This window comes from Pipra filicauda, unplaced genomic scaffold (assembly GCF_003945595.2).
Source record: "Pipra filicauda isolate LSUMZ 115617 unplaced genomic scaffold, ASM394559v2 scaffold33_size4404698_pilon, whole genome shotgun sequence".
Classification (NCBI taxonomy): Eukaryota; Metazoa; Chordata; class Aves; order Passeriformes; family Pipridae; genus Pipra; species Pipra filicauda.
The window spans coordinates 3,624,019-3,639,536 of NW_024104465.1; the positions used below are offsets into that span (position 1 = coordinate 3,624,019).

Here is a 15,518-nt window from a genome sequence, read left to right on the forward strand (position 1 = left end):
CACAGGGAGGCATCGCGTGGGTGGGAGAAGGCAGGAGGGGAGGGGCTGTGTTCTCCAGCCTCTTCGATGCTCTGGGCTCCCCGCCAGGCTGAGCCAAGCAGCCCCTCTGGTAGATGCTGCTCTGCCTGTCGCCTCTGCGCACTCAGCAGATCCGGGTTCCCTCTGCAATTCCCAGAAGGTGAGGAAGCCTCGGAGTGCTGGGAGCAGCGAGCCAGCGGGCAGGGCTGCGAGGCAGCTCCAGCCTGGTTTGCTCCCCGGGGAGATCCGGCTGGCTCCTGCCTGGGTGTTTTCGGAAGTGGTTGTGTGCTCTATCAGGAAACACGTAGAAGTTGAAGGAAAATCCTGAGAGGGACAGGAGGGAGATTTGGCACAGCGGCAAGACACAAAATAGATGAATGCTCTCGCCTGCTGCCGTCGGGGATCTCCTGCCGCAATCTGCCGAGCCGTCTGCCGGCGGGGGAACAGCTGGGGTGGCTCCTTCCCGTGGCTGCTGGGGCTGCATCTGGTCACCCAGACCTCTCTGCCTGAGCTGGCTGGGAGGAAAGTTGTCTGGGCAGCACATGGAGAGCTCCCGGCCCTTGGTGTGACTGCTGTGCTGGAGAGGTTTAAAAATGGGGCATTTTGAGCATAAGGGGATGAGGAGCAGCTGCTGCAGCTGGGTCTGTCTGAGTGCCACCAGCGAGGCCCAGGGAGTCGTGGAGGGCGATTCCTGCCCTGCCAAGCTGGCTCTGTGCTGCTGTTTTCGGGCAGTAGGGTGGGAGTTAAGCAGCACTCTCTGCCCTGGAGCTGCTCCTGGGGATCTGCTGCCTTTGATGCGTCAGTGCAGGCAGCTGGAAGCAATTCCCAGAATGGTTTGTTTGCGGATGCTCTGGCAAGACTAGTGGCTGCTGTGAGGTTCTGGGAGCTGAGGGGCTGCAGCTGCTTCTGGGGATGACCGGGGACAGTCTCTGCTGCCCCAGGCCAGGCAGTGCTGCCATAACCGTAGCTGTGCCCATGCCACGCCACAGCTATGGGAGAGGCAGGGGGGTGTTCCCTGTGCTCCTTGGCAGCCTGGGGTTGACTGACATCACAGAATCTCAGAATGGTTTGGGTTGGAAAGGACCCCAGATATCCAGTTCCAACCCCCTGCCATGGGCAGGAATTCACCCACTCGACCAGGTTGCTCAGGGCCCCATCCAGCCTGGCCAAATCCATGGGGACAGAGGTCTCATGGGGCTGGGTACTTTAAAGCACTGCCTTCACTCACCATATCCCTGGCAAATGGGCCAATGCCCCCTCCCACCCTGCAGCTCCTGCTCTTCCAGCATGTTCTCCCCACCAGCAGCCAGCTGAGCTGCTGTGATAAGCAGGACCCAACCTCTCAGTGTTTACTTGACCCTGGACTGATTAGAGCAGCAGGCAGAGCCCCTTCTGTTTTCAGCACAACTGTTTATTGATAATCTTTGCTTATCCACTTATGAATGTTACCGACTGTCAGACAGAGCCAACCTGCTTCCCCAGGGCCTGCGGCCAGGTAGCCAATGCGAGTAGAAATCATGCACTTCAGATAGTCTGTAACAAGACAGGTGTAAAAAATATCTCAGATGTATTTGAAATCTCTGCCTTATCTCGCAATCAAATCACTGAGAAGTCTGTAAAGAAGTTGTAGGGGGACAGGGCTGTGTTCCCTCCCCGGCAGGGCACGGAGCTGAGCGGTCCCCAGCAAGGACAGGGGTGAGCAGCCACAGCACGCTGTGCTTCACATGTAGGATGTCATAAACTGTCCCCCAAACAGACCCTGGATGCTGGGTGCCTTCAGGAAAAGCAGGTGGTCGCTGGGCAGGCAGGACCCCAGGGTGGGGGGCTCATTCCTCAGGCTGCAGTGTTAACCCCTCTGCCTTGGGAACCTTTCCTTTGGAGTCAGGTCCATGTGAGCTGCTGCTGTGTGCACCTGCCCTGGCTCGAGGAAAGCAGATGGAGCAGCAGAAGGAATGGTGACCTCCCAGAAGGAATGATGACCTCCTTTCTTCCTATGGACAGACAAAACCCCTACTCTGTGTTCCCAAACAGCATCTCTACCCCTGCAGGGCTTCTCAGCTGGAGCTGTGAAAACTGAAGGTTGCAGATAGAGCAAGGAGGGGATTTGGGCGATTGATAATGCCCTTGGTCAGACTGAAGAGCAGGGCTGTGTGTGCTGTCCCCTGGCAGGGTGCATGTTGGGGCACCCCTGGGCTCGCTGCCTTGCTTGGCTGGGGGCACCTGCAGCTCGAGGCAGTGGGCTCTGCTCCCTTTTTGGGTGACAAAAGGAGTTTCTGAGGACAGGAGGGTTGGGGGCCCCGGGCTAGCAGATGGGGGAGGAAGCATAAGCCCCTGAGCTCATGGTGGGAGGGCTCTGTATGAGCAGAGCTCTGCCCCGTCCACCCCATCAGCCTCAGCCAGAGTAGCTCCTACCCAGGAGGGAGCACCATGTCTACTGCAGCCCCCAGTGTCTGTCTGTCCATCCATCCCAGACTGCAGCCAAGCAGGACAGGCTGAGTGCTTTGCTGGGCTGGTTGGCTGTAATGGTGTGTGTGTTGTTCCTTTGATGACCACGAGAAATTTTACATTATTACATTCAAACGAACACCCTTGGGTTTGTTACTCTACTTCTGAACACTGCAAAACACAGTAGCAACAGAACACGTAGGAGCATGGGGGGCAGCGAGCCACGGCGGGGGCGAGAAAAGAATCCCTGAAGCCAACGATGGAGGAAAGAGATGGGCGCTGATACACGTCACAGTTTCCATTTACAAGAGCCCCCGGGAGGGAGGACCGAGGCCGTGTGCTGGGAGGAAGGTTCCAGTGTGGCCCCGGAGCTGTGGCGGGGCCGAGCCGGCACAGCCGCCCGCCCGCGGCTGCCCTGAGCCCACCAGGCCGGGCAGCGCCGTCATCGTCCCGGCGCGAAGATGAAGTCGAGGGCTTGGCGCTCAGCGGCCGCCACGTTGGGGTGCCACAGGTCCACCATGAAGACCACGCGGGGACCATCCTCCGGGGCACCTGGGTGGGATGGAAGCGCAGGGTGAGCACAGGGAGGCACCTGCCCAGTGCAACCCCAGTAAACACCTGTGTACTGGGAGCCCAGTGCCTCCAGTAGCTGGCATAGGGCAGGGTCCTCTCTGCTGGAGCTCCAGAGTTGCTTTGGGCACCCAGAGGATTCCCCTGGCAGGGCCAAGGCAGGATGCTGCACTCGCCTTCCTTGCAGCTGCACCTTGTATCTGCAGGGAACAGCTGCTGCGCCATTCCAGCCTCCCTGGCCCGGCAGCCCTGCATGGAGCTGTGCTTCCCAATTCCACAGCCGGGTTAGGTGGAAGCAACAGCTTTTGTTCTTTCACTCTCTCCACAGGCTCCCCTGTGGGGAACAGCTCTGCTTGATGTTTTTATGTCATCGGCAACTAATGCCGGTTAATCTGGGAGAGCTGAAGTGGAACAGCCTCTGTCAGCGACGGAGGGAGGAACAATCCAGGCGGGAGTGAGGCTGTTCCCCCTGCGCGGGAGACAAAGGCGCCGCTGTCACGTCAGCACCGAGCTGCTCCTGCAACAGGGCGGCTGCAGCGGCAGCGCGAGGGCCAGAGGATGCCGAGGCTGTGCCATCACAGCCTGAGCTGCCCTGCACAGCTCGGCAATGAAGGAAGCCTTTCCAAGCTGGCTGCCATGGCAGGGAGAGGACCTCTGGGCAGGGAGAGGATCACCAGGCCCCGTGCAGGGCTGGCAGTGCTGTGGCAGCACCAGAAACAAGTCAGGATGGGAGCAAGCCCTGGGCAGGCTGTGGGGGGCTCCAGGGCTCTGCCAGGAAAGGGGCACCAGATGCCCTGAGGCAGAGGAAGCATTTTCATGGGTGAGCCCCGAGTGCCAGGGGCAGGGCTGCTGCCACGTGGTGCAAGCCAAGGGCAGCAGCAGTCCAAGCCCAGTGGGAGGCAGGTGCTCCAGTCCTACTGTGGCAGGAGAAGGAACTGGGCACAGGTGTCCTTGCCCACCCATTCCTCCCTGGCCCCTGGCACCAGAGGGGACACTGTGTGGCTGCACATGTTGAACCTGCGCTCACCTTCGTGGAATGCTGTGTGCAGGAAGGAGTCGTCGAAGAGGAGGCACCGGCCCTCAGCCCAGCACTGGGGCTCACCCCCCACCACCAGCTCGCAGTTGCTGGGCGTCTTCAGACCTTCAGGCACAAAGAGAGAGAACAAGGAGGGTCAGGTGGTGCTGTGTTCCCTGTGACAGGGCAGCAGTGACAAATGGCGAGCCCCATATGAGCCCCACGTGAGTTCCATGTGAGCCCCATGCTGCTGCCAAGGGTCAGCTTCCCTCCAGGGAGCCACCTGAACTCCAAGCCTGGTGCAGCTCAGCCCCTGCTGTCCCCAGTGAGCTCAGCACCACAGGCACTCACTTTTGTATCTGGAACAGCTTCCCAGTCCCTGGAGTCCAGGACCCCAGGATGTGTGCAGGGAACCAGGCTCCTGGGAGCTTTTCCAGCTTCAGGACCAGCTCTGCTGTGCTGACCCTGCCCAGGGCAAGGCTGGGAAAGCAGGAACTGCTGCACTGAGACTGGCAAATGGGCTCAATTTTGCCTCTGCCACAAGCTGCCCATGGACCTTGCATCACTCAGCACCTGCCCCATTCCTCGGTCCCCACCCCAAGTGCTGCTACAGGGGGACCCACCAGGCTACAAGGACAGAAATTCAGGGGCGTCACAAAACCCTCGTAAAGAAGCAGCTCTGTGAGGGCCACAGGAAGAAGGATAATTATAGAAATAAAATGGGTCTTTTTGTATGATACCAGCACAAGCCAGACCAGTTTAACAAGGGTTGATCCCATCACCACCTGCATTAGGACCGTCACCCCCTGCAGTGCAGGGGACACTGGAGCTGCTGCAGAGCCAACCTGCCCTGAGGATGCAGCTGTGGCAGAGAAAGGGGTCAGGGCTCACGTGGCTCCTGAATGGTAATGATGCAGCAAACGAGCAGAACGGACCCCAGAGCGATGCCAAAACTGAGCACAGCAGGGACTCCCAGCTGCCAGGTAGAGCTGGGAGCACAAAGCTGCTGTTTCAAAGCCTACAAAACCCAAAGCCATTTCCCTGCACAACAGCCTCAGCTGGAGAGGCTGTAAAGGGGGAGCAGAACAACCAGGGGATGCAGGGAGAAGGCAGCAGCAGCCTGCAGCCCTTCCATCGCACTGGCACCCCAGGGATGCTGCCCTGGCCCAGGGAGAGGCAGAGCTGGTGCCCGTGCCTGGGGGTTGCAGTAAATCCTCGAGAGCGATTCAGCCATGCCAATGGCTGCACTGGCTTTGCAGAGCAAGCTGTCTGAAAGGGCAGGTTATCTCTTAATAATCCTGGGCACAGTGAGAACCGTGTCCCCAGCACAGAGGTGAGGGTGTCTGTGTGCCCCTGGCACTGTGCGGTGTCCTGGTAGAAGGAGAAGGGAACAAACTGCATCTCCCAAGTGTCCAGGGCATGTGTGCTCCAGCTGTGCTCACCTGAGCCAACCTGGACCTCATCAGCCCCCTCCCAGGAACCGCTCCCAGCCCCTCGTGAGGGGAGCACTGAGCGCCCCAGAGAGAGGAGTCAGTGATAGGCTTCCTCCTGGAACCAGCAAGGGCAGGTCCCAGTTGCCCAGCAGCTCCTGGGATCAACTCTGAAAATGACTCCTTTTCCAAATAAATGGCCAGCACTGCCTGGGTGTGTTTACCCAAGTTGTTGGCTGAACAGGCGTGCTCAGTATTTGCCAGCCAGCCCGTGCGGTGCCTCCCCCGGCAGGATCGGTGCCACTGCCAGCCCGGCCATCTGTGCCGTGTGGGCTCTCCCTGTCCCAGTGTCTGCAGAGCAGGGAGCACTGTGCCACCAACTCAATGTCTAACCCATCAGAGGGGACCCCCCAGGACCTCTCAACCATCATTTGCATCTTTGCAAACCCCAAAGCAGCATCTTTGATTCCATCCACCTGTGTCCCACGCAGAGCACCTGAGATCCCAGGAGTGGGGAGCTGCCAGTGGCACAACACAGTCCCTGGAGCAGCACCCCAGGCTGAGCCACATCCTGGGATGGGAGGGGGGCCTGCCTGAAGAGTGAGGGGCGTTTGGAGACCTCTGTGCAAAATCAGCCCTGTATCTTGCACTGGCAAGAGCCCACAGCCCCAGGCTGGTGTGAGGAGGTGGTGAAACCCTCCTGCTGCTGAGCTGAGGACTCTGGGGATGTCAGATACCCAGGGACTGAGCACCAGCTTCTCCTGAGGAGGCTGCTGCCACAAAAGCCCTAAAAACCTCCCTCACGCCAAAGTAGAGCAGGTGCCTAAGCCCCCCAGGGCCGCAATTGGTGGCTGAACCCCAAGAGCACCGGATGCCATAGGCCTTTTTGGAGCTCTGGCTCCCAGGCACTGCTGCAGCCCCGGCACTGCCCCCAGAAACACGAGCCACGGCGCTGGGCACTCACCGAGGTGGCAGCGGATGCGGATGTTGGTGGGTCCGTAGTGCTCGGCGATGACAGTGCCCGGGCTCAGCACGGAGATGCACGCGTTCCCAAAGACATTGTTGCCAATGCAGGTGCGGAGGCTCCCGAGCAAGCGGTACGTCCGTGGGCATCTCCGGCAGTTCCTGGGCACGCACATGCCCTGGTTCACCAGGTAGAAGGTGAACCACTCCCCGCTGGGCGTGCTGTTCATTTTCCATCCTTGCGGGAGGCTGCAGTTTGAGAACGCTTTGTAGAGGGTCTCAAACTCGCACAGGATGGTCTGGAAGTTGCGCTCCAGCAACTCCACGTCATGCTTTTGAGCGTCCCGGGAGAAATAGGGTGTGGTTGGCAAGTCGGGCAGGAAGAAGACTTCTGGCTTCTGGATGGAGGGCCGGCTGTTGAGGTAGCGGCCCTGCTCTCGGATGCCCTTGTGGATCCTGCCCATGCCGGACCAGGAGTAGCGCTTGGCGTACTCCTGCAGGTTGTGGTAGAGTTTCTGGTTGAGCCCGTCGTGGTGGGTGCAGCGCACGCACTCGGGCGAGTGGCAGTACACGTACCCGTTCTGCACCCCGTTGGCCTCCGCGCTCTGCATCAGCGCGTTGACGGTGGTGTAGGCGCGGGGCTGCTCCCGCCCCACGTGGTAGCAGTACCACACAAAGAGGACCAGGAAGCAGGCGACGGCGGCCAGGGCGGTGGCGTCGCAGTCCCGGAAAGACTGGATGCCAGTGGCGATGAAATCCCGGAGTCCATCCAGGGACCAGCTCCAGCCCATCAGCCACTCCAGAGACATGGTGGTGCCGCAGTGGGTGGGTGCATGCAGCGGGGCCCGGCGGTCAGTCCTCGTGGGCCTCAGGGGCACCCACACCATGCAGCTGGGCCGGGGTGCAGTGGGAAGGAGCTGCCATGGGGAAGTGGAGTGGTGGCTCTCCCATGCACTCCTGGGAGCTCTGCATTGATGGCAGCACCTGGGGAGGGGGGTGGCCAGGCTGCCTGAGGGTCCCAGTGCTGGGTCAGCACCAACGTGCCTGGAGGATCCCCAGCAGTGCTCCTGGGCTGATCATCCTGGAAGGTTCCCCTGGAGGGAAGATCTGGGGAGAGAAACCCAGAGGTATTAGGAAGGGAGCTGCCCCTTGGAGTCCCTGCAGCAGACAGTGCAAGGGGCACAGCCAGGGTCATGTGCTGGGGCTGTGCAGGACACCAGCTTCTCTGGGAGGGGATGATGGATGAGGAGTCCTCCTCCCTGCCCAGGAGCCCAACCTCATCCTATGTCAAGAAAAACCCACACCCCTTCCAACAGGATCTTCCACAAATATACAAATGAGAGGTAGCAGGGAGACCCAGAGCCCACCTCCATCAGCCCAGGGACCATCTCCCTTCCTGCTCTTCTTCCCATTTCTCTCCTAAGTTGCTGCCTTATCATCTCTGAAATCTGGCTGATAAGGGAATAGACACTGGGAATAGACACTTCACAGCCCTATCTGGCAGCACATCAGCTTATCCCCTCCATCTAACTGCTCTGAAGTAAGTTTCCCTCCAGAGACTGAGCTGTGTGAGAGCCCAGCACTTGGCCAGACTGCCAAGGTCACATACCCACAGTGGCATGTCAGGATGGTGGCAACAGGGGCAGGTTGGGGTTGGCCTATTTGATTTCACTGGCTTATCTGTGAGAGCACTTACTCTAAGGAGCAGGATGCGTTTATGAGCCAGGGAAGTCATCCAAACCCTTCCCAGCCCTTCATACCAAGGTCCTGCATCCTCTACACATGCATTTCCTTATCAGTGGGGATGGGAATGGGCTGCAGGAGGGACCTGACCTTGCAGCTGGGACCTTGTGCAGCGCTGGGGACATGGGTTTCAGGCAGTTACACCCCAGGGAGGGACATCTACACACCCTACTTCCTTGTAGCACATTGCCTGCGTGCCCCGTCCCAGCATCTGCAATCCACGTGGCACGTCACAGCCTCCTGGGAATCCTAAGATAACTTTCCTCCATCCCCACAGCTGGCATCCCTCCAGACACTGGTTTCTCTCGCCCAGGCCTCAGCTCCTGGGGTGCAACCATAGAGTCGGTCGCAGGGGTGTCCCCCAAGGCCAACACAACCCCCTCATGCTCCCTGCAGGCCCAGAGTGTGCCAGGAAAGTCAGCAGAGCCCTGGTGTGATCTGTATTCAGGGTGGCTCTCACCCTGACAGGCGAGCAGGGAGCCACCCCAGCACAGCAGCCAGGCTCGGTCAGACCGACTGACAAAGAGGGCATGGGGGGGCAGAGCTGGGGGTCCGATAGCCTTGGGGTCCCCAGGCTGGAGTCACATCCTGTGAGGGCAGCATGGCACAAACACGGCCTCACTGCTGCTGTCAGTGCCTCAAAGGCAGAAAGTCAGGGGCAAACCATCAGAGCAGCAAGAGATCAAAGCCCCTATGCCCATGTGCTGCCTGCTCGGGCTGGAGAGCCCTGGTCTCCTCTGGGCAGAGACTTCATGGGATCCATCCCAGGAGCTGCCTCCTATGCTTGCACAGACACCCCACTGCAAACCTGCCCAAACCCACCTCTGCAGGGGCTGTGGCAGCGAAGCAGGGCCCCAAACACCGGCACCACTCCCAGTGGACACTGCATGGCCAGGACCTGCCCGGGGCACCCAATAGGTGCTGTCAACTTCCAGCCACAGCCCTGCAATTAGACGGGTGGTCGCATCCAGCACCCCTGGCCCCAGATCCCAGAAAAGGCTCCTCAGCTAATGATACCAGCAGAGCCATTCCAGGGAGAGGAGATCAATTCCACGTTGCACCGAAGTTGTGCAGGACGTGGAGGCGAGCACAGTGCCAGCAGCAGCTGCGTTACATAAGGAAGGCAGAGGCTTCGATGCAGCACAAAGTTGCATCTCGGTGGCTCCGTGGTGGCCTTGGCATTTCCCGGAGGCAGTGGGTTCCGCTCAGCCTGGCTGGGATCCCCAGGCCGTGGGCCCGTGGTGACGGGGATGCATGGCAGGGATGTCCTCAGCTCAGCACGGCCGGCGTCGCCTTTGGGAGAGGCACGAGGAGCAGGAGCACTGGGGTGAGGTGAAGTGCCCACTGTCACTCCGGAGCTGGAGCCGTGGGTGCTCCCTTCACCCTCTCCTCCAGCATGCCACCCCAGCGGTGTCACCAGTGTGACGGTGTCACCTGCATGCTGCTCTCACCCCGTGTGATGGTGTCACCCAGCGTGGCAGCGTCAGCGAGTGTCACCAGTGTGGCTGCATCACCCGGCGTGGCGGTGGCACCTGCTGCCGCGCTGTCACCCGGCACGGCCGTGTCGCCCTCCCGACGCCGAGCCCGTGCCCCGGCCGGGGTGTTCGGGCTGCGCCCCCCGCCGCGGGCTCCGCTCCCGCGCCGCTCGCCCGCGGCCCCCCCGCGATGCGATGTGATGTGATGCGATGCGATGTGATGCGATGCGATGTGATGCGATGCGGTGCGGTGCGATGCGATGCGGTACCGACCTGCTGCCCGCGCCGGGCCGTGCGGGGCCGCGCTCCGCTCCGCGCCGCTCCGCTCCTCCTGCCGCCGCCGCAGCGGACCACAACTCCCAGCAGCCCGGGCAGGAGGGGCCGCACCGCCCCCGCCGGGACCGCGCCGGGCGGCAGCTGCGGCCCCGGCCCCGGCACCGCCCGCCCGCCCCCGCGCCCGCCCCTCGCCGCGGCCTCGGGGCGGTGCGTCCGCCCCCGCACCGCGCTCCCGCACCGCGCAGGCGGGAGGGGCGGGGGGAGCCGCGGGGTTGCGGCACTCGGGAGGGGTCCCGGGGGGGTGGAGCGGCTGGAGGGGTATGGTCCCGGAGGGAGTGCCCATCCCGGCGGCGGGAATCCCAGGACACCGCCCCGGGGACACAGGGGATGGGCTGCAGCGGCGGGGGCGCAGGAGGTGCGGGGGTACCACGAGGTGCAGGGGATGTGCAGGGACTCTGGCTTCAAGTATTGAGGCACTGGGATTTGCAGCAGTCAGAGTGCAGAGGATGCTGGCCCCGGGGATGGTGGTCCCAGGGGTGGGAGCACACAGGGATGCAGGCACCCAAGGGATGGGACTGCAGGGACTGACTCCAGGGACACAGGTTATTAGGGATGCAGCAGTTGGGATGTGCAGGATGCTGGCTCCAGGGATGCAGCACCCAGGGATTCAGGGATGTGGGAAGTACTGGCTCCAGAGATTCAGGCCCCTGGGGCTGCAGCCCTAGGGATGCAGGGGTTGCTGGTCCCCAAGGATGAGTGCACCTGGCATGCAGAGGACAGGAACTCCCAGGGAGGCAATGCTTAGGATGCAGGCAGCTAGGGGAGGCAGCAGCAGGCATCCTCAGCGAGGATGTGATGATGTGCTGTGGCACCTGGGATGGGGGGAAGCTGTTCCCAGGCTGGGATGTCCCTTAACAACTTTGAAGTGCTGGTGGAGAAACAGTTTGTTGTGAGCCTTCCTGCTTCCTTTTTTCTTCCCCAGCCTGTTCACTTCAGCCGTTGCTGTCAGATCAGAGGGCCCCAGGGGGCCCAGTGCTCCAGCCCTCCCTCCTCCGTTCCCCTGCCTGCAGGCAGAGCCGGGGTGCAGGCAGAGCACACTGCCCTGCCCTCTCGCAGTGCCACGTGGAGCTGCGTGGGACACGTGTCACTGCTCCTGGCACAAGGAAAGCCCTGCCTTGTTTTGCAGGTTTGGCCATCCGGTGCCTGCGCATCCTCCTCTGGCACAGCTCGAGCTGGGCTCTAGAAGTGGGACTAGAACTTCCCTGCTCAGCCCCTCAGGTGTGCGTATGCTTCCTCTGAGCAACCTCATCCCCTGCTGTTGCAGACCTAAGCTGCTCCTTGTTTTCTGTCCTGACACATTTTTGCCTCCTGCCTGCTCCTGCTGCTTCCCCATGTTCCCACCAGGACATTCCCCACCCCAGTTTGCTGCTGCAGGGCCCTGGCAGCGTTGTGTGTTGCAGGGTGAAAGGAGCGGGACTTTATTTCATCCTGCTCCTTCCCAGACCCCCAGCCTCAGCCAGCAGCTCCTGCTCCTGTCAGACAACACATCCTTCTGTCAGCAGTCACAGGCTCCGCAGCTCTGGGCCCTCTCTTGTTCTTTCTCTCCTCCCTCTGTCTTCTGCTCCCTGTCCTCGCTGGCCCCCCCGGCCCTGGTCCCCAGCTCTGCCACTCAACACTTCCCTGTGGGACAACCTGCCCCTGGCTTTCTTCTGGGGCTCCAAGAGAGCTGGAGAGGGACTTTGGACAAGGGCCTGGAATGACAGGACAAGAGGGAATGACTTTAAACTGTGAATAGGTTTTGATTGGATATTGGTAAGAAATTCTTCCCTGTGAGGGTGGTGAGGCCCTGGCACAGGTTACCCAGAGGAGCTGTGGCTGCCCCATCCCTGGAAGTGTTCAGGGCCAGGTTGGATGGTTGAAGCAACCTGGTCTAGTGGAAGGTGTCCCTACCTGTGGCAAGGGGTGCATATGGATGGTCTTTAAAGGTGCTTTCCAACCCAAACCATTCCATGATTCTGTGATTCCTCAGCACAGGGAGGGCCCCTCCAGGAGCGCTCTCCCATCTCCAGCCTAAACACTCCAGGAAATCCCAGCCCTGGCAGAACACAGGCGCAGTTTTGGCAGCAGCTGAGGGGAGGATACGGGCAGTGTGTGCCCCAGGAGGACATCTCGTGAAAAGGGAGAAGGAACCACTGGAGCCAGGAGTCTGCCCGCGTACTGGGCTCCTGCCAGGGTGCCGCTGGTAGAACTGTGCCAAGGACATCCCAGGGCTTTTCCCAGCTCATCTAGGCTGGGCAGGGATGCTGTGCCTCCCCCAGAGCGGGCAGGGATGCTGTGCCTCACCACTCTGCAGTGCAGCTGGAAAGGAGTTTAGGGGTCCCTGCAGCTCCATCCCCTGAGCCCAGGGGTCCCTCAGCCACGTGGCTGCCATGGCACAGACACGCTCTGTCCCCTGCTTGGCCCAGTGCAGGGCGGGAGGTGAGTTGTATCTGAGGCTGCTGTGCCCAGACAAAGCTTCATCTGCAGCACAACGCGTGAGGCCAGAGATTGGCTCCGGCTTTACGTCACCGAGGAGGAACGGCAGCATCAAGGGTTTGGGCTTTTTTCCCTTCACTTTAATTCTCTTGCAATCTCTGTCTAAAAATAGCCCGAGCTCCCTCCCCCAGGAATGCTCTGCATCAGAGCTTTGGCTCCCTCGCCCCCTGTGCATTAGCCTGGCAGCTGCTATGCAAAGCCATTATCGATGTCACAGCATAACCTTGTTTAAAAGCACATTTAGAGAGGGCAAGGTTGTTGCATTGTTTTGTGTAGGGAGGTGCGGGGATGGATGGAAGACCCCAGGATTCCTTGGACGGGTGGATGCCCTGGGAAAGGGCATTTCCCTGACCATCCCCCTCCCTTCCCGCTTCCAGGGACACCAGGAACTCTGCAAGCATCAGGAAACACTGTTTCAGCTGGGGTATCCCGGTGGCCCTGCTTCTTGGCGAGGTGACAGCCACCCTTCTGCCACCACACTCCTGAGCAGGACCATGCTCAGGGCGTCCCGTGCTCAGGGTCCCCCCACATGACCCTGTCCTACCCACAGCTGATGCTGGGGGGAAACCTCCTGGAGGTTTGTCTCGACAGCCACCAGAGCAGTTCAGCCCGGAGAGGCTCCCAGGGAGCAGCAGGGGGACTTTTCCCACCTAGCCCTGGCATCTTCCCTGAGCCATGCCTATGGGATGCAGCTGGTCTGAAGCTGTATGGAGGGGGGCAGGCCAAGCAGCCCCCCCCCGTCCCACCATGTTCTCCCTGTGGTTTTGGAAAGCTGTCCTGCCTCAGCCATAGGAGCTGCCAGGTGACAGCCACGGGTAGTTGGGCAGCTGATGGGTGAGCAGGGCACCCGCAGGATGGATCCTCACAAACCCCCTGCCCCGAGGGAATGGGCTAACAGGGCTCCCCCAAACCTTCTGCATGTCCTCCGTAACAGGGCCACAAGTCTCCTGTGGGGTCCCAAGTGCCTCGGGCAATGCTGAGTTCAGAGGGTGCAGGGGGAGCCAGCGCTGGCTCCCCCAGGGTGTGCTGGGGGGAGATGTCCCCAGGGTTGTGCCAGCTCACTCCGTGTCCCAGCAGGGCTTGGGTGCCTCCATCCCACAGGAGCAGGGGCACTATGGGGCTGCACCAGGGCAGGATCTGGCACTCAGAGCCAAGCAAGTGGCATCGGGCCACCATCCCACAGGAGGGCACGCAGCATGCCCGGCCCTCACTCTCCCCTGCACCGCTGCAGCCTGCGGCCCGAGTCTCTGCAAACTGATTTCAGACATTTAAAAACACAGAACAATTGGTATCGAGGTTATACTGAACGCTAGAGTTTCCCACGGAACTACTTTATCATGTTCAAAAATATTTAATCCCAGCAATTTTCACATTGTTCTTATAAAAACAGACATGTATGAAGGGAAATGAAATGCATCGTACATTTTTGGCACATTTTTTTTCTTTTTTTTTTTCTCCTTTTTTTTTTTAACCTTTACAAATTACAAACACACATTCGTTGTTTTTAAAGGAAAAACCCCAAATCCCAGCTGTACACTGCAGAGCTGCACTACCACCCCAAGCTAACCCAGCCTCCCGCGATTGTGATTGTTCTACAAGGACAAAAGAAGGACACTGGCAGCCAAGGATGTGGTGGTGGCTTCACTGCCCTCCCCAGGGGCTGGCTGGGGGCTGTGGCATAGGGGGCACAGGGACAGGGTGTCCTTTTGGGGTCTGTGTCCCTGCAGACACGGTGACCCTGCCAGTGCCTGGCTCTGGCAGAGGTGATGGAGGAGCACAGGGCATGCCAAGGGTGGAACTGGGATTCAGGACCAGCTCTGAGGGGCTGTTCTGCTCCCCCCAGGCTGGTCTCCTGTGTCAGAGCCCCCACGCATCCCATCTGCCTTCCATTCCCAATATACCTCCATCTTCATTCCCTGCCCCTCTCCGTCTCCTGCTCAGCTGTGAGACCCAGCCAGGTGCTAATCCGGGAGGTGCTGGGTGGGATGTGCTGCTCCAGCTCTGGACGCCGGGGTCGGCCGCAGACCCTCCTGCAGTGGAAGGAGCGGTGACAGGGAGCCCAGCCCATCCTGCTTACCCTGAGTTGCTGCCAGGGGGGCAAGGGGTGGCCTCAGGCCATTACTGGGTCGGGGTGTTCCTGGCAGGGTGACTGGAGGTGCTGCTGAGAGGAACAACTGGTATGAGCAGAGGCACCGGCTGCAGAGCTCCGCTCGCTGCAGGGCAGCTTCCAGGGCTGCCCACCCTGTTGGGCTGGCAGCCGGGGGTCACTGCTTGGTGCTTCTCTGCAGAGCATCACCCCATGAGTCCTGGCTCCCTGCCTCTCCACATCCAACGCAAAGTGGGACAAGAACGCAGTGTGTGCCTCATGAGTGCCAGGCTGTCCTGGCTCCCTGGATGACAGCTTTCCTGAGCCCTGCAGCAAGGATGATCCGTGCACCAGTGCCACCCGAGCCCCTGGGTGAGGGTCCTACTTGGGGAGCTGGGAGCTGCAGGATGGGAACCCTGCAGGGGACCCTGCGCTACCTCAGCTCCCAGCAATCAACCGCAGGCTCTTGCAATGGAGACATCTTTAATTTTTAACAACACCAGAACCGCAAAAATCCCTCTGCATGTGTGGGCAGTACCAGGGGACACACTGCCATGGAGGGGGACACAGCAGGTGCCCCCGTGCCCTCCAGGCCTCACCAGGACCCAGCTCTGCCCCGGCTCCCGCTGCTGCCTGTGCCCAGGGCTTGGCAGCACACCTATCGCAGTTTAAATAGAATAAATACAGTGAAGAAAACAGTAAAATCTTCAATAAAGAGGCAAAAGGAAAGACAACAGCAGGTCCGGGGGTCCAACCAAACTCCACGTGGCCTCTGGATTAGTTACTGAGGAAGTTCTATGAGAGCACATTAAGTTCACAGCCGGAGACTCTCTTACCGCTGTCCTTATATTGAAACCTCGTATTCTCGTGTTTCCTGAAAGGAAGGAAAAGCCAGTTGAGGGCAGCAGCTGCATTTCAAGATCATCTCCCCATTCCCAGGCAGCAAGAAAGATCCTGGGTAT

At 60.3% G+C, this 15,518-nt stretch overlaps 2 protein-coding genes across 4 annotated transcripts in view; both read right to left on the minus strand.

Moving 5' to 3' along the window:
* Positions 1-1,408: 1,408 nt before the first annotated feature.
* Positions 1,409-10,071, minus strand: ASPHD2 (aspartate beta-hydroxylase domain containing 2). Of its 2 annotated transcripts, none has more exons than XM_027722302.2 (4): positions 9,933-10,071; positions 6,443-7,548; positions 4,061-4,174; positions 1,409-3,015 (listed from the first exon to the last, which is right to left on the minus strand). In XM_027722302.2, the coding sequence occupies exons 2-4, from the start codon at positions 7,326-7,328 to the stop codon at positions 2,906-2,908; spliced, it is 1,110 nt and encodes a 369-aa protein (XP_027578103.1). In that variant the 5' UTR covers positions 7,329-7,548; positions 9,933-10,071; the 3' UTR covers positions 1,409-2,905. The 2 variants fall into 2 exon arrangements, with proteins under 2 accessions (XP_027578103.1, XP_027578105.1); XM_027722304.2 differs by lacking the exon at positions 9,933-10,071 and adding an exon at positions 9,007-9,593.
* A 4,949-nt stretch (positions 10,072-15,020) lies between these two features.
* SEZ6L (seizure related 6 homolog like) overlaps positions 15,021-15,518 on the minus strand; it is a 36,719-nt gene continuing 36,221 nt past the window's right edge. For both annotated transcript variants that reach the window (XM_027722310.2, XM_027722309.2), the window contains exon 17: positions 15,021-15,430. In XM_027722310.2, coding sequence (XP_027578111.1) covers positions 15,401-15,430 — 30 coding nt within the window. In that variant the 3' untranslated portion in view covers positions 15,021-15,400. The remainder of the gene's footprint in view (positions 15,431-15,518) is intronic.